This window comes from Hypanus sabinus, chromosome 3, assembly GCF_030144855.1.
Source record: "Hypanus sabinus isolate sHypSab1 chromosome 3, sHypSab1.hap1, whole genome shotgun sequence".
Classification (NCBI taxonomy): Eukaryota; Metazoa; Chordata; class Chondrichthyes; order Myliobatiformes; family Dasyatidae; genus Hypanus; species Hypanus sabinus.
Genome location: NC_082708.1, coordinates 122,528,381 through 122,552,395, shown reverse-complemented (window position 1 = coordinate 122,552,395; position 24,015 = coordinate 122,528,381). Strand labels below are relative to the sequence as shown.

The following is a 24,015-nucleotide window of genomic DNA, read 5'->3' as shown; positions in this document are numbered from 1 at the left end:
TCCGTGTTTTAAAACTTACAGTCAATAAAATTGATGCACCATTAATAACTCACTCTGAGACGTAAAGGCGAGATATCGGCTTTTATTGACTGGAAGAAGGAACCAACAGTGAGTGACCACCATACTACATCCTGGAGACTGAGAGACCGGCCCCAGGCCTCGATCGCCTTTATACAGGGGTCTGTGGGAGGAGCCACAGGAGCAGTCAGCAGGGGGCGTGTCCAGACAGGCACACGTAGTTCACCACAGTGTGTGACAATGGGGTTACGTTAATTGGCCTGTATCAAAATGGACAACATTGGCTAAGTTATTTAGTTCAAGAATGTTTGCAAATTGAAGAGAGACACCTGCAAAATATTGCTCCATCCTAAACTTGTTTCTTTTCTCTGTCTTGTAGGTTGTTCATGTCAGCAATAGCTTCATGAAGAGGTCACATGAGAGAGGGAAAACACTCCTGGTGATGCACATCGAGATGTTTCATCCCATCTGAGCATATTAGTTGTGGAGTGTTTCTTCACCTGTTGAAAGGTAAAGATGGCACATGAATCTGAGAGGATGGTCCTCAGAGCTGGGTTCTTGTACCTGATGACCTACAGGAAGCAGACCAGTTCAAAATTGCCTCTTTTATCTTATTATTTACGAATGAGACTCTTTGCAATTCAAATCATATTGGCAGTAAAGCCTTAATTGTGCTTAGCTGTAAATGCTCCTTACATCTACAAATTTTCGCTTTTTCATTTTCACAAACAATAATTTCATTCTGGAAGAGTAAATGGCCTATAATGGGCATCAAATAAAATGGACACTTTACTCCATTTTTATTGATCTTTTACCTCGAAATTTCACTTTGGCTTCTCATACACGTAGAAAGCCGACTGGTTTTTTAAACTCAAGGAAGTCTGTAGATATTGGAAATCTTTTTGTTCCAGGCTAGGTTTTAATAATCTCTTCTTCCTGGTGGAAGTCAAATATAGATTTTATCCAAATCTGGAAAAGATCAATACGTTCTGTCTTCTCACAGGACAAGATGGGCTGAACTTATTAAGTGAATATGATATTCATCTTTATTTTTGTATATTTCTATATTTGTTTATCAAAAAAGGCAATTTTTTAAATGGTTGCTCCCTATACTCACAGACTGGAGCAGGTAACCCTTGGATGGTCGCTGGTCATTCCGTGTAGAAAATGCCTGTACAGTATATTTTAATGTCGAAAAGTAAGAAAATAATCACTTTTAAAATTAATCAACCTGGTTGTGATGTAGTATAACTCAGGTTATATTACATCACTTCCTTAAAAATATCATTCAAAAACAGGTCCTGAAGAAGTCTTTAGGCCAGAAACACTCACAGGAAACAGGAAATGGCAACGTTCCTCTGAGTGTGAGAGGAAATCAGAGCACAATGAAACTGAACGCACATTTACTGTAAAGTAACATGAACCAGCAGAACTCAAGGTTGTGTTTGATGGTGACGGTGGTCCTCTTATTTTCTGGCAAAGGTAAGTGTCACTGTGAAATGCCGTTGTGTTAAATCTGGTTAAAAATAACTCTACCGCCTGCCTTGCCTCTGGGTTGCTTCGGTGAACGTCACACCCAGATGCCTGATAGCAACATGCTTAATTGCACTTTAAAACAAGTTTACTTTTGAGGTTTTTAAATGGGAAGCATTAGTCATAGTGTTCATTATTATTTTTCCTCAGCAAAGTAATTGTTTTGAATTTATCTTGCAACTATTTGAAAAATCCTTTATTTTTCAAGTATGTTCACATAGACTGTGGTATTAATGTATTTTTTCCAGTTTTCAAATCCATCCTCACCAATTATTTGTAAAGGGTAAGATCAAATTTTAAAAACTAAAATTTAGTGTTAGTTATTACTGATAATCATTGAGTGGCACCGATCATGCTGGTTTATAATTCCAGCTGATTATCAATATAATTTAACACTTTCATGAAAGTTGTGTCCTTCCTCCAGATCTAGTTAATCATATGCAAAAATTACTTTCTAAATAACTTAAAAATCAGTTACTTATTGCTGTATCTCCCACTCATAATTTTTTATGAAATCCTGAGGTGCTGTTCACCGTTTTTCCTGTTCTTTGTCAGACACATCCTGTGCACTAGGTGACTGCCTCATCAGGTCATACAGAAACTGCTACTGGCCATGATCCCACACAGTGAACTATGAGCACATGAAGAATCTATCTTCCAACTCAGCTCGAACTCGTCTGTGAACAAGGCAGACTGAACTCCTGGGGAGTTAGGGATTTCAGAGTTCTTAAAACATGCTCCATTGTGTTTCAGGTTGGAACTTGCCTCAATCGTACAGTCATTAGGTCTGTTTTATATTCCAGTATTTTAGAGAGAAAGTCAGTAAAGAATGAAAGAGAAAAAAATTAGATAAAACAGCTGCAGTTTGATGACGTCAAATTGCTGTTTCCCGGCAATTGAATGGCAAAGATGTCCCGATCCTGTCAGATCCCCCTTGGTCACTGGGCGAGAATAGACAGAGTTGCCACTCGGGCGTCCCTCTTGCCAGGGAAGGAAGCTGCACGCTGAGGGAAGCAGTGACGTCTCAGATCTGAACACAATGTGCTTCGAACCGATCGCGAATGATACATTGGCAAGTGGAAATGAAAACCTTCACAAAACAAGAGCTCAAAAGTATTTTTGATGAATTTCTACTGTTGCTTCCTTTCGAGCTGTAGCCTTTGGAGAAAGCAGTTCCCTTCTCCTCCAGAGTCATATAACATAGTAAAAAAAGCCTCTTGGCCCATGACAGCCATGCCGACCTTTCTGATCAAGATTCAGATTTACTTACCGCGCGCACATTACATGAGGTGAACAGTAGCGGGTAGCTTGATGCAGTTAAGCTCAGAGTTCAAACCTGGCACTGGCACCATGTGTAAGGAGTTTGCCCGCACTCCCCGTGATGGTGCGGGTATCCCCTGGTGTTCTGCTTTCTGCCCACAGTCCAAAGATGTACAGAGGGGTAAGTTAACTGGTCGTTGTAAATTGTCTTGTGATAAGGCTTGAGTTACACAGGTGGGTACTGGGCAGTGTGGCTTGTTGAGCTGGAAGGGCCTGTTCAGTGCTCTATCCCTAAATAAGTAAATAAATCCAGCGAAATGCACCATTAGCGTTGTCAACAAACACAGCCACGGGTTTTCTGAGGGCAGCCTGTAAGTGTCACCACTCACTCCAGTACCAATATAGTACTCCTGTAATGCCCGGCCGGCAACACAGAATACAACAAAATAGACCACAGCACGCAACAAAACAACAATAGCAAAACAAGCTCCTTCCACCCAAACACATACAGTCCTCTAACTCCAGGACAGCCCATGTTCTTCAGCCTCCAACCCCAGGACAGGCTGTCTGCTTCAGCCTCTAACCCCAGGACAGGCTGTCTCCTTCAGCCTCCAACCCCAGGACAGGCCGTCTGCTTCAGCCTCTAACCCCAGGACAGGCCGTCTCCTTTGGCCTCTAACTTCAGGACAGCCCATGTTCTTCAGCCTCTAACCACAGGATGGTCCATCGCCTTTGGCCTCTAACTTCAGGACGGGCTGTCTCCTTCCGCCTCTAACCCCAGGACAGGCCATGTTCTTCAGCCTCCAACCCTAGGACAGGCCGTCTCCTTCGGCCTCTCCCAGGACAGGCCATGTTCTTCAGCCTCTAACCCCAGGATGGTCCATTGCCTTCCGCCTCTAACCCCAGGACAGGCCGTCTCCTTCAGCCTCTCCCAGGACAGGCCATGTTCTTCAGCCTCTAACCCCAGGATGATCCATTGCCTTCCGCCTCTAACCCCAGGACGGGCCGTCTCCTTCAGCCTCCCAGGACAGGCCATGTTCTTCAGCCTCCAACCCCAGGACAGGCTGTTTCCTTCGGCCTCCAGCCTCCAGCACCATCTTTTGCCCAGCTACTCTCATCGCAGTTTTCACACCTTACAGTGATATCCTTTCATGCCTCACTAATTTAAGTGTCCATCTAAATGCCACTTAAACACATAAATTGTGTTTGATCTCACTCTTTCCTGGCAGCAAACTCCATACAACAACCACATGTTAAATAAACTTATACCTCAATCACATTTAAAACTATCTTTAAATCTATCCCCTCCAGTTTTTGATCTCTATTGTTAAACCTGTAGGGGTGTCGAACCAAAGTTGAAAGGCTTCCTCTGAAAAGGAGGAACTATGGATCAGGGGGCATGGACTCATATTGAGAGGGAAGGGCCTGCAACAGTCGGTGCAGCTCAAGCCAGCTGCTCCATTTACAATGTTGATACCTGTCTGGTAATGTGGACTGTCTTGTTCACAAAATGCCCAGCAACCTTCCCTGGATCATCAGCAGGGCTCATCAATGATCTCTTGGGTTCTCCAGGATTCAGCTCGAGATCTCACGGTTCAAACAAGAGGTGAGGTCAAAGTGACTGCTCTGAATATCTGGCAACGTTTGCCAAGTGGCATTAAATATCAAGGATGATTTTGATGACAGAATCAGTGGAAGACAGTAGGAGACTCCTGTGGAAATGTCCTGGGCTGGGATAATCATCCATCCTTCTGAAAGGACTAACTTCAGATAGTGGGTGTTCTTCCCGGTTTCCCAACCCCTGCACCCACTGTCCTTCCAGTCCTGACGAAGGGTCTTGGCCCAAAACGTCGACAGTGCTTCTCCTTATAGATGCTGCCTGGCCTGCTGCGTTCCACCAGCATTTTGTGTGTTGCTTGGCTTCAAATGTTCATTTCCACAGATGCTGCCTGACCTGCTGAGTTCCTCTGGCATTTTGTGTGTGTTGCTCTAGATTTCCAGCATCTGCAGAATCTCTTGGGTTTATGAGTAACTCTATGATTCAGCTTGCTTTCGTGTCAGTTATTATAGATTCACTTTTAAATTTGGATAAGAGGATATCTCAATGAAAGGAATGAAATTCATCATCTTATTTAGTGGGCGATATGAAGCAATCTGTGATCATTAGATTATAGTTCATGTACACCAGCAAAAGGGAAATGGTGACATAAAGTGAGATACTGACAGTACTTGTTTCCTTAGATAATAACCAGCAGTGAACTGACTGCCCACTTCACCCTCCCAGGGGCACAAATGGCAGCAAGACTGTGGAGAGAGTGGAGAGAGAGACACACACACACACACACACACACACACACACACACACACACACACACACACACACACACACACACACACACACACACACACACACACCTCAGCCACTCAAGTCCAAATTCATTCGCCTTTTCTTTTAAGATGTTGATGGAATTCAAATAACGAACAGGAAAGAAATGCAATCTTTTCAAACAAGCTGTGTAGCTAAATGACCAAGCTAAATACATAACGAGTCTACTGAAGTATTGATAATTCATTACTGGGCTTATATTTCAGACATCACACCTCAAGAGAAAGGTGTAGAACAGATTCAACAAAATGGTAGCAAGACCAAAGGATTGGCAAGACTTGTATCCCAGTGAACACAGTGAATTAAAACACGGATTTACTCTGGTGTCCTAATGAAGGGTCTCAGCCCAAAACGTCAACTGTCTATTCTTTTCCATAGATGCTTCCTGGCCTGCTGAGTTCCTCCAGCATTTTGTGTGTGTTGCTCAGTGTGTCTAATGATTAAATAGTGTTACAGAAGTCTCAGCAGAGACTTGCCAAGTTTGTCTGAGAGAGGCTGCCTGCAGGTAAAGAGACATCAGACAGGTGGGAAGGACTTAAAAGTACGATTTAAAAGGAGGGTTTATGTCCAGAGTGTGCAGAGGATTGGCACTAATTGGACACCACTTACAAGAAAATAGCATTGACACAGTGCAAGGCTTTATTTTGATTATCTTTAGGTGGAAGCGTTCTGGGAAAGAGATGGGAGTTGGTGTGGGTTAGTTTAAGATTGCAGATATTATGGCTGAGCTCTGACTCTCCACCACCTTAACAAACTATAAAAATAAAATTGTCTTCTAATCCTCTGTTTCATTTCCAATAGGTTATTCGTTGCGAAAAACTGAAACAGCCACACCAGTGACCCATACAAATCAGTCTGCTGAAAATGCAACCGATGTATTTGTTCCATCATATGCAACCTTTACACATCATGGTCTCCATACCAAGTCTCCGACATCACAGCCACGCAAGGCGATGTCAACAACAATTTCTCATAATTCATCAGCATCGATGATTCTGGAGGATGCCCATGAGGGAAATATCGCAAACGCCAACACCAAGGCAAATGAACTTTTGAAAGGAACCAGAAATTCTACATATGAATTGATGGCTTCATTACCTTCTGAGAATACCTTGCAGCCCTTAGCGAAGAACAAGAAACTAATTGGGATGATTCTGCTTCCAATTCTGATCCTTTTCCTGCTTGGTTTAATTATTGCCATTCTGTTGAATTGCTATCGTGGTAAAAAAAGTAAGCAACTGTATTTTAGTTTTACTGATTTCTTAAAACTAGTTAATGACATTGGTATTGCATTGAAGGAAATAACAAAAATCCAACCAAGTGGTTGGCCTACAAAGAAGGATTACTGTAGGAGACATTCCTGGTCTGAGGTTGGGTCTGACATACCAAGTGGGGATAATTGATTTTACTTTCAGTTGAAGCCATTTTGTAGAAGCAGATAGCTGCTCTGCTTCCCACTCCCTGGCTTCACCTATCACCCCTATCACCTTCCAGACCCCTCTCCCTTCCTTTTTATTCTGGTTTCTTCCCCTTGCTTCTCAGTCCTGAAGAAGGATCTCGGCCTGAAACGTAGACTGTCTATTCTTTTCCATAGATGCTGCCTGACCTGCTGAGTTCCTCCAGCATTTTGTGTGTGTTGCTCTGGACTTCCAGCATCTGCAGATTTTCTCCTGTTTATGGGTTGTTTCCTGTCCAGTGGGTTCAATTAAAATCAGCCCCTGTGCCAGGTCTGAGGGGGTGTCACTTGAGTTTTGCACCTCAAACAATTTTATAAGAAATCAAGCACAGTTAAAATAATCACATTTTCAACTTGAACCTGATCAAAATTATCACCATGCCAATTATTTAAAAAGAAGCTTTGTTCCTCATAGTAAAAGTGATATTATTTACTTTGTAGTTTCAAGTGCATTTGGAAACCCCAGTTGTCACTGGAAGGCAATAACAGGTGTGGGAGAATCAAGGCGATTTGAGCACATCATTGTGAGCCCAAGACATTCTAATTCCCAGCATTATTTAACCATTTCAAGCTTGTTTCATTGGGGTCAGTCCTGGGACCAGTGCAGCAGATAACCACAGTCAGGAATTTATGACAGTGTCTCTGCAGTCAGCTATGATGTGTTATCACCTACAGACTTATAAATGGAGTCAAAACAGATGCCTGCTGCCTCTGATGAAAGTCTTTGCTACTTATTCATTTTTTGACCAAGCCAGCAGTTATTGTCCATCCTAAATGCCCTTGAGAATGTGGCGGTGAGGTACTCTTTGAAGCACTGCGTGCCTTTTAATGAGTGCATTCATACAATGGTGTCGAGCAGGACGTTCAGAGACCCAGCAACAATGAGGGACCGGAGACATATTTGTAGGTAGATATTAAATTGGAGGGGAATGTGCACCTGCAGGTCTGGGATGTGTTGTCAGCGGATATTGCGCTAGTTCATGCTGCTGCCCCATGGATCTAGGGACCATGATCGCAGATAGCAGCTATGCAGGATTTGACCAATCCCCCGGGGGCTCCTTCAGTTTCCTCCCTAGTCACAAAAATCTGCTGGTAGATTCATTAGCTGCTGTAAGTCACTGCTTAGTATTGGTTAAGGGCAAAAAAAATCAAAAAAGTGAGCTAATGTATGTATAAGAATGTTCCTTGGATTGCTTCCAAGGAGCCGGCCAATGGCCTCCCACCTTTATCGTAGTAAATATGAGGCAGTGCATACTACAGTTAGCATCTGCCATTGGTGTCTCCTGCGTTAATCATGTGAAATGCTTTGCCCTTTATGATGTTGATCTTGTCACTGGGGCATTGAAAGCAGATATCACTTGTTAAAATGTAGCCAAGGCCACAACAGTATCATCAGACCCAACCAAGTAGTTTTCATTGAGGCTCTTGCTAGCCTGAGGGAGGTATTTGTTGTATCACCAGGATGCATCTGCTAAAGTAATGTGTAACAAAAATGCAGGGTGAAGGAAACCACTGCCAGGGTATTGGGTTCTTTACATACCACAATAATTGGAAGACTGTTTGACAATGGGAATTGTTGCTTAGAGACTTTGCAAATCTCTCAGGATGCAGTTGTTTATGTCCATTCATAGAACATACAACATCCTGTAATTATGGCTGTTCACCATCATTTACTACAGACAGCAAAAAAAAACATCTTATAATGTTATCTCAAAGGCATTGGGAGTGGAGTAACGAGTGCTTGATAAAGAGATACAAAGTGTTTAAAAATTAATCATCTCAGTTTATTATTAATAATTAAGTAAAGTTTTATACAATGCAGCTGATCAAGAATATTTTTTGTTCTTGATTATTTAGGATCCTTTAATGAATTATTAAAGATTGTCCCATTATTTTTCCAACTCACATTTTCCAAAGTCATACTAAAGGATATTTCATACAACTGTTTATGAACCTCCCTGGGCAGATCAGAAAGATCCGTGGTATCTTATACAGTGCACTGTCTGCACTATGACCTGAAGAAGTCATATCTACAATCTCACTGAGACTTTGGTCTTGCTTATGGCTCTAATCTGCTAATCTGTGATTTGGTTATATCATTAGATTAAGTAGAAGGCCAATCGTACAGCGGATTTGAATTATCTGTGAGGACTACACAACAGAGTGCTGTCATCAGTAATCACTTGATGTAGAATTATAATCAGAAGCAAAATCAGGTTTATTATCGTTGTCTTACGATGTGACACATTCGAAAATCTGATGGTGGAAGGAATGAGCTAATTCTGAATCATTGAGTGTGGGTCTTCAGTCTCCTGTACCTCCTCCCCCAATGGAAGTAACTATGCTCTCATCTGATTTGACTAAAATCTAACAAGAGAACCATAAACTCACAGGCAGAAGTTTACAGACATTTCAGTGTAGGCCAGTCTCCTGTCGACACAGGTTCACTTCCTTTTCTTGTTTTCACTCCACTCTGCCTGAAAGTCAGAGGATGTCTTCTCAAAGTAGACCACTGCCTGATGGAGATGTGGCACCATTGTAGCAAACTGCTTCCTGTCTTGTGATATCCAAATCTGTTCCCTTGAGATACACTTTCAGCACATCTTTGTAGTCTTCCACCGAACCACCATGTCATCTCTCCACGGTCAGCAGAAGAGGTCAGCATTTTCATACCATATATGGTCCAGCAGAGCTGATGCCTCAACACTGGTCTCATTAGGTTTAGTGAGGAGGCCGTCAGTGATCTCCTTGCCAATTTTCTAGATTAATTGATGGTGGCACCTCTCCAGTCTCTCTAGGTGTTGTTGATAACTTACCAGAACTTGTATTGTGGGTCATGATCAGTGAAAACACATCAGCGGATTATCCACAGGGAGCACTTATGTGCTGAGTCTCGCAATCAATTTTTGAAAAATCTGTGAAAAAGATAGCTACCTAGGAAATGGAAGTGCTCAACTGCTTTCAGGGCCTACTTCTCAGTAACTATGTGAGACAGGTTGATAGGCCAATCTTCAATGAGAATCTTTGGCTTTGGTAATTTTGTGTAAGAAGATTCTGCATGGACTGAAAGTCATTCTCGGTGACCGTGAGGATGGCATATGAAGATCAGTAGTGGGCCCCTTGGGAACTCCAGTCCTCGATCAGAATGACAGAGCCATCCAGTCCTTCTGTCCTGAGTACCTCGCTGCCAGGATTACTGAAGAGAGCAATGATATGGCTTTACTTAACTCCAGCTAGGAAAACGGATGAATCCGTAGTTCCTGTTGAGAATTGTGGTGCTCATGTCATCGTGAAGGAGCCTTGGAAACTTAGTAATCTACAGCTCCTTTAAATTTCCACTTCAGAACAAGCTCTGCATCACATGTTTGACAGAAGGAAGATGCCAAATGAACTTGGCATCACATCAATTTCAAATTGGTTTACAAATGCAAAAATGTTTGTTGGGGAAATGTTTTGCCCAAATGTAATTCAACATAATGATTTAATTGTGTGAAAGATGTACTCAATTTTATTTCCTGAGAAGATAAGCATTAACATCGGTGGTTTTCATTTATTCGCAGAGTAAGTCGAACATTTTATTAATGACAACTCTCTGCAACTTCAGGATATGTTTCAACTTGTGTTAACTTCTTTTCACAGGGATAAAAGATGAAGTTAATTGTGAAAGTCCAGCAAGGTATGAAGCTTAAAATTTATTTTTTAATTAAAATACATATAGTGTTTGAGGCTTGCAGGGACAGATTTTATTGGAATAAAAACAAGTCTAGAAATTTTCAAAAGCATTCCATCTTGATGTGAATGCATTTTTGCTTTGGTGCTTTTGTCAGTGTAAATGTTGAGAAGTGTTTGTGCTGCTGTTGGATTGAGATAGTCCATTCAAACTGCAACCCCAGGGTAATTACGCACAAAGTTAAACACAGTAATGGTGATATCCTGGATGGATATGGATTATATCCAGGCAGATGGTCTATCATCAAGGCCGGCAGACATTGTGGGCTGAAGTGCCTGTACCTGTGCTGTACCATTCTATATTTCGTGGACAATGTGCAGTGTCTTTTGCTATTCCTGCTCTGTGAGGCTGCACCTACTATCCCAGCCAATTTTCACTTTACTTAAACAAATGGGAACTTGGGTAAACATCCTGAAGGGCAGAGGATCCTCCCCAGGTCTGTTTTTAAGAACTGCCTGTGTTTAAGATGCAAGGTGACGCTCTGTTTGAAAAGGTCAGGCATTGACCAGAGTGGAGCCAAATGAGCTCTCTGCCTGCCCACCTTCTCCCTTTGTAAGCATGCATTTTACATCCTGAGCACCCAAGGAGGCCACATGTATTTGTTTCTGCCACTGAGGCTGGTCTGTGGCTCAGACGGGAATGGAGGAGAAGAGGAGTGCAGAAATGATAGGGGATTCCATAGTTAGAGGAGCAGATTTGTGAATTTGAAAGAGACACTCTGAGGGTATGTTGCCCCCCAGGTGCAGGGTTAGTAATGGTTTGGATCAGGTCCACGCCATTCTGAAGGGGGAGGGTGATCAGCCTTAAGTCATCGTAGAGATTGGTACCAACGACATGGTGAGGAAAAGGGAGGAGATGCTGAAGTACGAATATAGGGGGTAGGCAGAAGGCTGAAAAGCAGGAGTTCCAGGTAGTAATCACCGGACTGCACCAAGTCAGAAAAAGATGATTTTGCAGATGAATCTATGGCTGACCAACTGGTGCAGGGGGCATTGTTTCAGATTTCTGGATCATTGGGATCTCTTCAGGGGAAGGTATAACCTGTACAAAAAGGATAGAATACACCTGAACCCAAGGAGGACCAATATCTCCCACAGGCAGGTTTGCTCAGCTGTTGAGGTGAGTTTAAGCTAATTTGACAGGGAGATAGGAACCAGAGTGATAGGGCTGAACATGGGGCAGTTGCTATACAAGTCAAACTATTGTGTAGTGAGACTGTGAGGAAGGACAGGCAGATGATAGGACAAAATTGCAGTCAGCGGGATGAATTGAAGTGTAACAGGTGGACAACATCAAAAAGGGTGATGAACACAGGACTGAAAGTGTTATATCTGAGCCCGTGCAGAAAACAGAATAAGGTAGATGATCTTGTAGCATGGTTAGAGATTGACAGGTGTGACATTGTGGGCATCACTGAGACTTGACTGAAAGAAGATCTTAACATCCAAGGATACAAATTGTATCGAAAGGAGAGGCAGGTAGGTGGATTGGGCGGAGTAGTTCTGTTGGTAAAAACTGAAATCATAGAGACATAGGAAACCTACAACACAATACAGGCCCTTTGGCCCACAATGCTATGCTGAACATGTCCTTACCTTAGAACTAACTAGGGTTACCCATAGTCCTCTATTTTCCTAAGCTCCATGTACCTGTCCAGGAGTCTCTTAAAAACCCCTACTGTATCCGTCTCCACCACCACTGCCGGCAGCCCATTCCACGCACTCACCACTCTCTGCGTTAAAAACTTACCCCTGATATCTCCTCTGTACCTATTTCCAAGCACCTTAAAACTGTGCCCTGTTGTGCTAGTCTTTTCAGCCCTGGGAAAAAACTTCTGACTATCCACACAATCAATGCCTCTCATCATCTTATACACCTCTATCAGGTCACCTTTCATCCTCCGTCACTCCAAGGAGAAAAGGCTGAATTCACTCAACCTATTCTCATAAGGCATGCTCCCCAATCCAGGCAACATCATTGTAAATCTCCTCTGCATCCTTTCTATTGTTTCCACATCCTTTCTGTAGTGAGGCAACCAGAACTGAGCACAGTGCTCCAAGTGGGATCAGACCAGGGTGCTATATAGCTGCAACATTACCTCTTTGCTCCTAAACTCAATCCCATGATTGATGAAGGCCAATAAACCATATGCCTTCTTAACCACAGAGTCAACTTGCGCAGCAGCTTTGAGTGTCCTATGGACTCGGACCCCAAGATCCCTCTGGTCCTCCACACCGCCAAGTCTTAACATTAATACTATATTCTACCATCATATTTGACCTACCAAAATGAACCACTTCACACTTATCTGAGTTGAACTCCATCTGCCACTTCTCAGCCCAGTTTTGTATCCTATCAATGTCCCGCTGTAAGCTCTGACAGCCCTCCATACTATCCACAACACCTCCAACTTTTGTGTCATCAGCAAACTTACTAACTCATCCCTCCACTTCCTTATCCAGCTCACTTATAAAAATAACAAAGAGTAGGGGTAGGGGACCCAGAACAGATTCCTGAGGCACACCACTGGTGACCGACCTCCATGCAGAATATGACCTGTCTACAATCACTCTTTGCCTTTTGTGGGCAAGCCAATTCTGGATCCACAAAGCAATGTCCCCTTGGATCCCATGCCTCCTTACTTTCTTAATAAGCCTTGCATGGGGTACCTTATCAAATGCCTTGCTGAAATCCATATACGCTACATCTACTGCTCTACCTTCATCAATGTGTTTAGTCACATCCTCAAAAAATTCAATCAGACTCGTAAGGCATGACCTGCCCTTGACAAAGCCATGTTGACTATTACTAATCGTATTATGCCTCTCCAAATGTTCATAAATCCTGCCTCTCAGGATCTTTTCCATCAACTTACCAACCATTGAAGTAAGACTCACTGGTCTATAATTTCCCAAGGTATCTCTACTCCCTTTCTTGAATAAGGGAACAACAGCTGCAACCCTCCAATCCTTCGGAACCTCTCCCGTCCCCATTGATGATGCAAAGATCATCGCCAGGGTCTCAGCAATCTCCTCCCTCACCTCCCACAGTAGCCTGGGTTACATCTCGTCCGGTCCCGGTGACTTAACCAATTTGATGCTTTCCGAAAGCTCCAGCACATCCTCTTTCTTAATATCTATATGTTCAAGCTTTTCAGTCCACTGTAAGTCATCCCTACAATTGCCAAGATCCTTTTCCCTAGTGAATATTGAAGTAAAGCATTCATTAAGTACTTCTGCTAAATCCTCCAGTTCCATACACACTTTTCCACTGTCACACTTGATTGGTCCTATCCTCTCACATCTTATCCTCTTGCTCTTCAAATCCTTAGAAAGAAGTGACATAGGATCAGAAGAAGTAGAGTCCTTGTGGGTAGAGTTAAGAAACTGCAAGGGCAAAAAGATCCTGGCGGGAGTTACATATAGTCCTCTGAACAGTATCCGGGATGTGGGATATGAATCACAAGGGGAGATAGGAGAGGCATGTAAAAGGTAGATTTAGAAAATCAAATTGGTGCTGAATCCCAAGATGGAATTTGTAGAATGCCTACTGGATGGATTTTTGGAGCAGCTTGTGGTTGAATCCACTAGGGAAAAGGCAATTCGGGATTGGGTGTTGCGTGATGAACCAGATTTGATTAGAGAGCTTAAGGTAAAGGAACCCTCGGGAGACAGTGATAGAATTCATCCTAAGGATACAGTCAGAAGATAAAGTAGAGTAAAGGGAATTACAAGGCATGGCGAAGGAGCTGCCCAAAGTTCATTGTTAGGGGTCACTAGTGAGGATGATGGCACAACAGCAATGGCTGGAGTTTCTATGGGCAATTCAGAAGGCCAGAATGGATACATCCCAAAGAAGAAGAAGTATAAGGGAAGATGAGGCAACCGGGGCAGATGAGCGAAGTCAAAGACAACATTAGATTCTGGAATGGTTCTGGAGGACGGATAAAATTGCAAATGTCACTCCATTCTATAAGAAGGAAGGGAGGCAGAACAAAGGAATTTTTGGCTTGTTATCCTGAATTCAGTGGTTGGAAAATTGTTGGAGTCTATTATCAAGGATGAGGTTTCAGGTTACTGGAAGGCACATGATAAAATAAGCCAAGGTCACTGAGATTTTCTTGAGGGGAAATCTTGCCTGACAAATCTGTTGGATTTTTTTGAGGAAATAACAAGTAGGATAGACAAAAGAGAGTCAGTAGATGTTGATTATTTGGATTTTCAGAAGGCTTTTCCCAAGGTGCTGCACATGAGACTGTTTAACAAGTTAAGAGCCACTGGTATTACAGGAAAGCTACTACCATGGATAGAAGATTGGCTGACTGGGAGGAAGCAATGAGTGGGAATAAAAAGGGCCTTTTCTGATTGGCTGCCAGTGCCTAGAGGTGTTCCATGGGGTTCGGTATGAAGATAGGTGGAGGGACAGGTTGTGTCGAGGAAGTCTGCAGAAGGACCAAGACAGATTGGCAGAATGGGCAAAAAAGTGGCAGTAGAACACAGTGTTGAGAAGCGTATGGTCATGGACTTCGGTGGAAGGAAAAAGATGTGGACTGTTTTCTAAATGGGGAGAAAATTCAAAACATCAGAGGTGCAAGGAAACTTGGGAGTCCTTGTGCAGGATTCCCTAAAGGTTGGCTTACAGACTGAGTCAGTGGTGAGGAAGTCAAGTGCAGTGTTTGCATTCATTTTGAGAGGACTAAAATATAAAAGCAAGGATGTATCACAGAGGTTTATAAGACATTCTAAGGCATTGGTCACACTGCATCAGTCACTGTATTGTGAGCAGTTCTGGACCTCTTCTCTAAGAAGAGATGTGCTGGCTTTCGAAAGGGTCCAGAGAAAGTTCGCGAGAATGATTCCAGTTAATATATGAGGAGAATTTGATGGTTCTGGGCCTGTACTCACTGGAGTTTAGAAGAATGAGGGGGTAGGGGAATCTCATTAAAACTTATTGAATATAGGTAGAGTGGATGTGGAGAGATGTTGTCCATAATGGGTGAGCCTAGAACGAGAGGGCACAACCTCAGATTAGAGGGATGTCCATTTAGGACAGAGATGAGAAGGAATTTCTTTAGCCAGAGTGTGGTGAATCTCTGAAATTCATTGCAATGGACAGCTATGGAGGCTAGGTCATTTGGTATATTTAAAGTGGAGGTTAATAGGTTCTTGATTAGCTGGGCTTCAAAGGTTACAAGTAGAAGGCAGAGGAATGGGGTTGAGAGAGAAAATAAGTTAGCCACGATGCAATGGTGGAGTGCTCTTGATAGACCAAATGGCTTCAATTATGCTCTTATGTCTTACGGTCTTAAAAAATTTTATCTTCAATTTAGGGAGAGTATGAATGTAATCCTGTCTTTGCCTCCAGATTATTTCTCTCATAACCTAATCCTGGATTATAAAAAGCAAAAGAAAACATGAAGGAACATTTATTTTCTTTTTTTTTAAAGATTCCTACAATATTTAAGCATAGCTCCACCATTCATTCCTCAACCTTGAACACCCATCCCTCCACCATCATCCAGAACAAGCCCCACCTCCCCCTGTAGAAGAAGGCTGTAAGTGTTTTTGCAAAATGACAAGAATTTGGTTTCAGTCAGTGGTTTTAAGATAAGAAATAAACTGTGTTGGACAAGGATTCAGCAAATTGATGCATACGTCACCATTTGCAACTACTTTGTCTTAGTGCTCAAGAGCAAAAACATCACCCTACCTCAGAATAATGTGGCTGGGCAACTGAGGCCTGATCTCTGATTTTCCTTCCGTCAGAAGCTTGTTCCTGAGTGATTCAGTCTCCATCTTGGTATGGGTGAGCTACTCGGAGGAGGGGAGCAGAAGGAAATGCTTTCTTGCTCTCACCTTCTTGATATTGCTAATGGGCATGGTCCCCGAGGGCTATGTTGGATTCTGCTAAAATACTATTCTCAGGAAGAATAGACAGACAGACATACTAGGGAGGGAAATTGGGTTTTGTTACAGTCGCACCAACCAAGAATAGTGTAGAAATATAGCAATATAAAACCATAAATAATTAAATGATGATAAGTAAATTATGGCAAGTGGAAATAAGTCCAGGACCAGCCTATTGGCACAGGGTGTCTGACACTCCGAGGGAGGAGTTGTAAAGTTTGATGGCCACAGGCAGGAATGACTTCCTATGACATTCAGTGTTACATCTCGGTGGAATGAGTCTCTGGCTGAATGTACTCCTGTGCCTAACCAGTACATTATGGAGTGGATGGGATACATTGTCCAAGATGGCATGCAACTTGGACAACATCCTCTTTTCAGACACCACCGACAGAGAGTCCAGTTCCACCCTCACAACATCACTGGCCTTACAAATGAGTTTGTTGATTCTGTTGGTGTCTGCTACCCTCAGCCTGCTGCCCCAGCACACAACAGCAAACATGATAGCACTGGCCACCACAGACTAGTGTAGTCTGTGTAGAATAGTGTAAAGTATTGAATGCAGTCTGCTCATAATTCCCCACGCCACCCCACCCACTCAGCTGGTGTCTCACCTTGACTTTCTGTACATTTGATGCCATTTGCCTTCAGTGTCCAGCTACATTGAAAGGTGTACTGCAGGACCCTGGGCCACTGCCACTGGAGCTTCCTTGCTGCTGTTAAAGCCAGCATTCGCTTTATTACCTGTAGCATGGTGAGGGGCCAGTGAGTAATCAGTGGCTCAGTGTGGAGCAGTTGGAAGGTTCCCTCTGGGTGGGCAGCGAATGATTCACACCTTCTGGCCACCTTCCAACAAGGAGGAAAATGTTGCAAGTTAGAAACATTCCTTAAAAGCAGCTGCCTTATCTGAGTGCTCTTGAAGTGGCTAAGAGCAAAGCTAGCAGCTTTGTCTCAAACATCAAGAGGATGCAGTTAATCACATCCACTGAAGTGTAATCAGTACTTCTACTTGACATGTCATTGCATGCATTAGACAGGTAAGTGTCCATCAGCGATCACGCCAGAGATTTGAAGATGAGCTTCAGTCTGAAATAAATCTCTGAGTTAAGCGCTCCCTCTCACCACTATCAGCTGGTAGAAGTATTCAAGATGCAAAATGAGTTATTTTGTGGCACAAATTGGAAAACTTTAATTTTTCATCTTAATTACCTAACTCAGGCAAAAGTTATGTGATTAAATGCTTCTGCCATTAGGATATTGTGTTCCACAGTGATGCTGCCAACCCAGTGGTGTTTATCCAGATTTAACACCATAGCACATTATGCATCTTTTAACTCTAAGAGATTCTGTGAGTTTTTAAGTTTGAATTAGCCTTTACATCTTCTGTCTTTGTGTTTTCGTGATACTCAAGCAAAAAAAATAAAGGCAATATGTCGAAACCAACGGTCAGGAATCTTGTCCTGGTTTCAGAGAGGAACACTGACAAAAGTAAAACTGTTCTCCATTGGTGCACCGGCTCTAAACACAAAAATTAATGGACAATTTGATTGCCTTGTATAAGCTGAATCACCAGTTAGAGCCACCGGGCAATGCAGCCCGTTACTTTTGTCTTAATTGCAAAATAAAAACAAGTTGAGTGGTGTCATGCTTTTGGACGGAGTTTTTAATGATCATGTCATGTGACAGGCAGTATTTAACTACAGTTGTTCATAAATCCAGAAATAAATGCCCCACCATCCAACCGAACCTTTTAGGGCTCAAGGCTTGGATAACATTAGCTCTGCTGATTTAAATACCTTGTTGTTGCTAACAAACTATATGACAGCAATGCTCCTGCATAGTATCAGTTGACACCATGATACCTCACAGTTCATTCAATAAGCTAGAATCTTTCTCCAAAGAACAAAACCTGATACCGAGACTAGAGGTACACTTGTTCAGAACCTGCAGTTAGATATAACATAAGTATCAGGTCTTGCCACTGATCTTGAAGAAAATTTTCCACAGAGATTGAGCCAATACAAACTTCTCATTTTCTGATGCCTACTCCAGCAATTTTATATAATCAGTAAAAAAGCATGCTTTGAAGCAAAAGGCACACTTTTTAATGAACTTTTCTTAACCACTCTAGATCGCAAAATAAAGATGAAAACATCCAATATTATCTAAAAAGGAATCAAACCCCACTACCACATATATTGAACTTTTAATATCTCTTATATTTACAAATAACTGTGAAAGGGTTTTTTAAATAGTTTGCTAAGTTGTAATTAGGTTCTGTAAGTAGCTAAGATCCTACGTAACTAAACACATGATCTTCAGAGTATTTCACAGCAGGAATATTCACACTGATTCAAGTGAATTCAGTTTTCATTGAGGAAGAGTGAAGATCATTCAGTGGAAATGTGGTCTATCACTGACACCAATTTTAGGATTCATTAAACTATGTATTTAGGAAAATGTTAAAGTTGTTGTTTATTTCAGGAAGAAATTATGGCAACACTAATTACACTGACTTAGACTGACAACAGTAACACTACTGACTTTTCCTGCTGACCATCAAATACACAAGAAACATACAAATACAAATACTTTATTGTCGCCAAACAATTGATACTAGAGCGTACAATCATCACAGTGATATTTGTTTCTGTGCTTTGTGCTCCCTGAAGTACAAATTGAAGTATATATAATAAAAATTTAAATTATAAATCATAATTAGAAAATAGAAAAGGGGAAGTGAGGTAGTGCAAGTCAGGTCCGGATATTTGGAAGGTACGGCCCAGATCCGGGTCAGGATCCATTCAGCAGTCTTATCACAGATGGAAAGAAGCTGTTCCCAAATCTGGCCGTACCTATCTTCATACATTTATCTCTTTGGCAAGATTGTGAGTGAGTAAGTTTGTGTTGCCTAAAGAACTTCGTTCAATAACTAGTGGGAACCGATTAAAAGCCAAATGCATTTCATTTTTGTGCTCTGCCTCTTCCAGAAGCCTCACTGGTTAAAGCGAGAATGAATTAAAATCCACGGGAGGGGAACTAAACTGCTATTAAAAGCATCTGAACATGCAGAGTGAGTTGTTAACCCCTCCTGTCTTGCGATGGACTCCTGCTGTGGCTCTAGTAGATGGTCTGTAAACAAGCCCTTGGATGATAATGGAACAGTCACCTGCTCCATCCAAGCCTACTGAGGTGGACGTGGTGGGGGCTGAGTTCCTCTCGATATGAACATCTTCCCATCCCTGTCATCACAGGTCCTCTGCAGCTCTTCAGAAGTGGCAATCTTTTGGGAAATGGAGACGTGTTGTCTGTTTCACTGACAGCTGTTCCCAAGTAGGGTAAAAACCAGACATTAAAAGACTTAGCAACTGAAAATGAGCTTGGGCTCGGGATTGAGCCCTGAGAATTTTCAATGGGAGATTTTTTTCTAATTACCCAGAAGTATCCAGTGGTTTAAGTGTTTTATTTATAATAATCTTACTCTTTAAAATAAAGATGTTTATTTGTAATTTTCCCTCATTCATATAAGCCCTATATTCGAGGAAGATGTAGCTTCTGTGATGGAAGTTGAAATGGAAGAAGTCAGCAAGTGGATGGGGAGCATGAAAGAAAAATGTAAGTGAACAAACAAACAACACGTCTGCACAGTCATACTGTACCTGCTAAGTAAACTACCCTCCTGGGAAAATGGGTGGGGCATGGTTCCACACGTTGCGGAGAAACACTCATTCCCAATTACCTCTCTGCCCCTCCCTTACACAACACCACTGCCACCAGTTTCCCCTTCTCTCTGTCCCATTTCCTTTGCCCCTTTCTACTCCAAAGCCCTCACTTAATTCTTCATTAGTTCTTGGGGAATTTCTTTATGTTACACACTATTTATGGAAATTTCATTCTAATAATCAGGGAAGACCATGAAATTATCCCTTCCTCCAGGCTTGAGCTATTTATGGTATTGACATGCGCTTCTGCCTTGTCCGATAAATATGTTTCTAAATCGTTTCAGCTCAACAAGGAAATTCAGTAGACACCAGCAAAGAGAAAAATTAAAATACAGGTCAGTGTTCACTAGTTTTAATTCTGAAAGCTAATTATTTGTATTTCTCAGTAGAAATATTAAATTTACAGAGTTTCATTTAAACAAGTGATGCATAGATTTTTATTTTAAAAAGCTGTACAGTGAAATGTATAATAGTTTTAATAATCTGACACTATTACACCTATTGTGTCTCGCCACAACAAGACGCGACAGGAAGTGGTATTGAATAAAGCTGCAGCATAAACAAAAGAGCTAAAGTGCCAGAGGTATCAGTAAACCAGTGGAAAAGGATCTGAACAGCACCAAGATGACTCATTTCTTCTTGGCAATCGGAATAGAGAAAGCATTTCATTTGATAATAACTATAACATAGCTATGATATATTGACATCATAACACATCTTACATTATTGATAGCTGAAATAATGAAAGACTGCACTGCAGAGTTTTATTATTAATATACAGATTTACACTCAGTGGCCACTTTATTAGGTACACCTTTACAATGCTAGTAATGCAGATGTCTCATCGGCTAATGACATCACAACATCTCAATGCAGAAAAGCATGCAGACATGGTCAAGAGGTTCAGTTGTTGTTCAGCCCAAACATCAGAACGGGAAAAAAATGCGATCAAAGTGACATTGACTGGGGAATGATTGTTGGTGCCAGTCAGGGTGGTTTGACTATCTCAGAAACTGCTGTTCTCCTGGGATTTTCATGCACAGCAGTCTCTAGCATTCACAGAGAATGGTGCAAGAAAACAAAAATCATCTAGTGAGTAGCAGTTCTGTAAGCAAAAGTGCCTCATTGATGAGAGAGGTCAGAGGAGAATGGCCAGACTGGTTTGAACTGGCAGAACAGCAACAGTAACTCAACTAACCACACGTTACAACAGTGTTGTGTGGAAGAACATCTGAACACATGACACTTCGAACCTCGAGGTGGAAGTGTGATAGCAGCAGAGGGCCGCAAACATATTCAGTGGCCTCATAATCAGGTACCGGAGGTACTTAATAATGTGCATGTGTCTCAGCAACTAGTACATTTCATTTACATAATGTTTCTTTCAAAACTACATAACAAAGGAAAATTTTACTTTTTAAATAATAGCACATTTGAGTAAGAGCTCCTGTGAGAATTAATTAAAATTTCCTGTTTGGTTAAATTTCCCTAGTGTCAGTGAGAAATGGGGAACATTGTATCTTCAGTTAAAAATTCAGAAACCTGTACTTAGAAGTGGGAGTTAATGGATAATGTGAAGTAAAAGTGATGCTTTCTCTTCTCCAATGCATTCAACCACCATATGCAGCTTCTCACAAGAAGAGACAAAAAGAAATGAGTGTAGAGAAGAGGATATGGAGCATCATGCAACTATCACTGGGATTATATAATCAATATTTTTGAGCCACTGGGTATACTTAATTGTAATTCCAAAATTCTATTGAGGTTATGGCGACTGGGAATTGATAAGAAGTCAACTACAATGGGAACTCTTGACATAACTGAATTTCACTAATCCATAATGTTATATTCCTTCTGCAGTGATGTGGAACAGGTCCGAGCAGCTCTTTTGGAATTTAAAATAAATAGAGTTATGTGGCATAGAAACAATCTGTTCAGCCCAACTGATGGCGGTCAAGATTGCACCTGCGCACAATGCTCCTTCGGTCGACAACTTCTGGATAGATCATGAAATGATATATTTCACTTCTTTTATGTCTTTTACATTTGTTTTTCATCTTGAATGTGAACCTGGGGCTGTCGGAGCCTGTGATTTGCTGTCTGGAGATCGTTTGGGTCTTCCGGCACTCTACAGTCTCCAAGAGGATTACAGGAGGCAGAGGTGGCGAGTGCGGACAGGCTCCAGGATGGGACATGAGCTGATGTTCGACTCCATTTTGCTGATTAAAGCCTCCATTATTCACCGATTAAAGCGACGGGGAGATTGAAACATAGAGGAGAATGCGGAAGTTTGGAGATTGTTTGGGTTCTTCAGCGCTCTGTTGTCTCCGAGAGGATTCAGGGAGACAGAGGCAGTCTGCATGAACCTTGTTACGGGCAGGCTGTGGGACGGGACACGAGCAAACGTTCGACTCCAATTTGCCAATTAAAGCTTCCATTGTTCACCGATTAAAGTGACAAGGGAGATTGAAGTATTGAGGCGAGTGCAGAGGGTGAACACCGACTGCCTAATGCTGAGAGTTGCTCTGCTATGCCACTGGAGAGGGGAGGACCTAATACTGTGTCCAGAGAACGTCACCCAGGTTTTCTGCATTTCCGATGTGTACTTGGACTATAGTCTTTTTTTGCAGTCTTATATATTTTTTTTAGATTTTGTGGGTTTTTTGCCCAATTTTTCTACTTATTTTTGTTTGTGGGGAGGGGGATTTGGGGGGGGAGGTGATATGCCTGTTCCATTTTTGTTCATTTTTTTTGTGTGGGGAGGGGTTTTTGGTGTTGATGTGTGTCCTGCCTTTCTTTTCTTTCTTGTTTCATGGCTACCCAGAGAAGAAGAATTTCAGAGTTGTATTTTTTGATAATAAATGAACTTTTGAACTCATCCACGCTTACCAAGATGTCCATCTGCACTAGTCCCATTTGCCTGTGTCGGGCCTGCATCCCTCTCTGACTTTCCTATCCATATTCCCGTCCAAATGTGTTTTCAACATTGTAATTGCACCAGCTCCCTCTGACAGCCCATCACCCTCTCACTCTAAATCCATATCCTCTAGTTGTGGACTCCCCCACCAGAAAAAAGACAGATTTTATTAGATTATATACATCTCAAATTCAAAATATCACACATAATTTTCCTAAAATCCAGGGAACAAAGCCCTAGCCTACCCAGTTTCTGTTTAACTCAAGACCTCCAGTACCAGTAGCCTTGCCAAGAATCTTTTCTGCATCCCTTCCTGCTTAATTTAAATATAAAGTAACTACATTTTTAATCAAGAATACCTTGAGCCAAGATGTGCGGTTAATCCACAGCAATGATAACCTACCAGCAGATAAACAAAACTCATGAAGGTTCCTATGAGCAGCTCCAGACATAAACAGACATGCAGTCTGGAAGGGAAAATCAGTCTTTGCTGGTTAAATCAACATGAAAATAATAGTTGGAGCACCGCAGTGATCGGAGGGGATGACTGGGTAACCATGTTATTCCTCCACGGCAGGGCTTCCCTACATTTTTAATGCCATGGACCCTTAACGTTCGCTGAGAGGCCCGTGGACCCCAGGTTGGGAATCCCTGGTCTAGGGAACACATCAGCCTAGAAACTGGATTTCATTCTATGTTTGGCGCACTAAGCTGTCAACATCTTTCATGCCAAAGTCAATGGACTTCACACCAACAACTCTCCCCTAATCCCTCCTAAAAAGACACAACAACTACTGAAGTTCCCCTTTATAACTACCCATCTCTGGGCGTGCCTGCCAGTGTGCTTGGGACAGTCCCAATCCAGCCTTACTGCACCAGGCATCAGAAGTACAAGTGGAACAGCAGTTTGGTGAACATATCTACCAGTCCCCCACCCATCCACAAGCTCTCCCTGATTAAAAGAACCCTGCTGAGATTCAGCAGAGCTCTGACTGGAAGGGAATGTGAGGATGATGGAGGCCCAGTTACTTGTGATTTGAGTCCGTCGGCTCCCTGGGTGTTGCCAGAGTGGTGGAATGGCTGGTGG

General features: G+C 42.2%; 1 protein-coding gene across 1 annotated transcript; it reads left to right on the top strand.

The window, feature by feature from the left end:
- Nucleotides 1–1,341: 1,341 nt before the first annotated feature.
- On the top strand, nucleotides 1,342–22,889 carry LOC132391618 (transmembrane protein 154-like). Its single transcript, XM_059965043.1, has 6 exons — nucleotides 1,342–1,500; nucleotides 5,999–6,427; nucleotides 10,293–10,329; nucleotides 19,819–19,904; nucleotides 20,296–20,346; nucleotides 21,872–22,889. The coding sequence occupies exons 1-5, from the start codon at nucleotides 1,437–1,439 to the stop codon at nucleotides 20,337–20,339; spliced, it is 660 nt and encodes a 219-aa protein (XP_059821026.1). The 5' UTR covers nucleotides 1,342–1,436; the 3' UTR covers nucleotides 20,340–20,346; nucleotides 21,872–22,889.
- Nucleotides 22,890–24,015: the final 1,126 nt, after the last annotated feature.

Excerpts from the sequence above, each read along its gene's own strand:
- LOC132391618 (XM_059965043.1), top strand. The coding sequence starts at position 1,437 with ATGAACCAGCAGAACTCAAGGTTGTGTTTGATGGTGACGGTGGTCCTC. Across the intron at positions 1,501-5,998 it reads CCTCTTATTTTCTGGCAAAG|GTTATTCGTTGCGAAAAACT; the intron begins GTAAGTGTCACT and ends CATTTCCAATAG. Across the intron at positions 19,905-20,295 it reads GGGGAGCATGAAAGAAAAAT|CTCAACAAGGAAATTCAGTA; the intron begins GTAAGTGAACAA and ends AAATCGTTTCAG.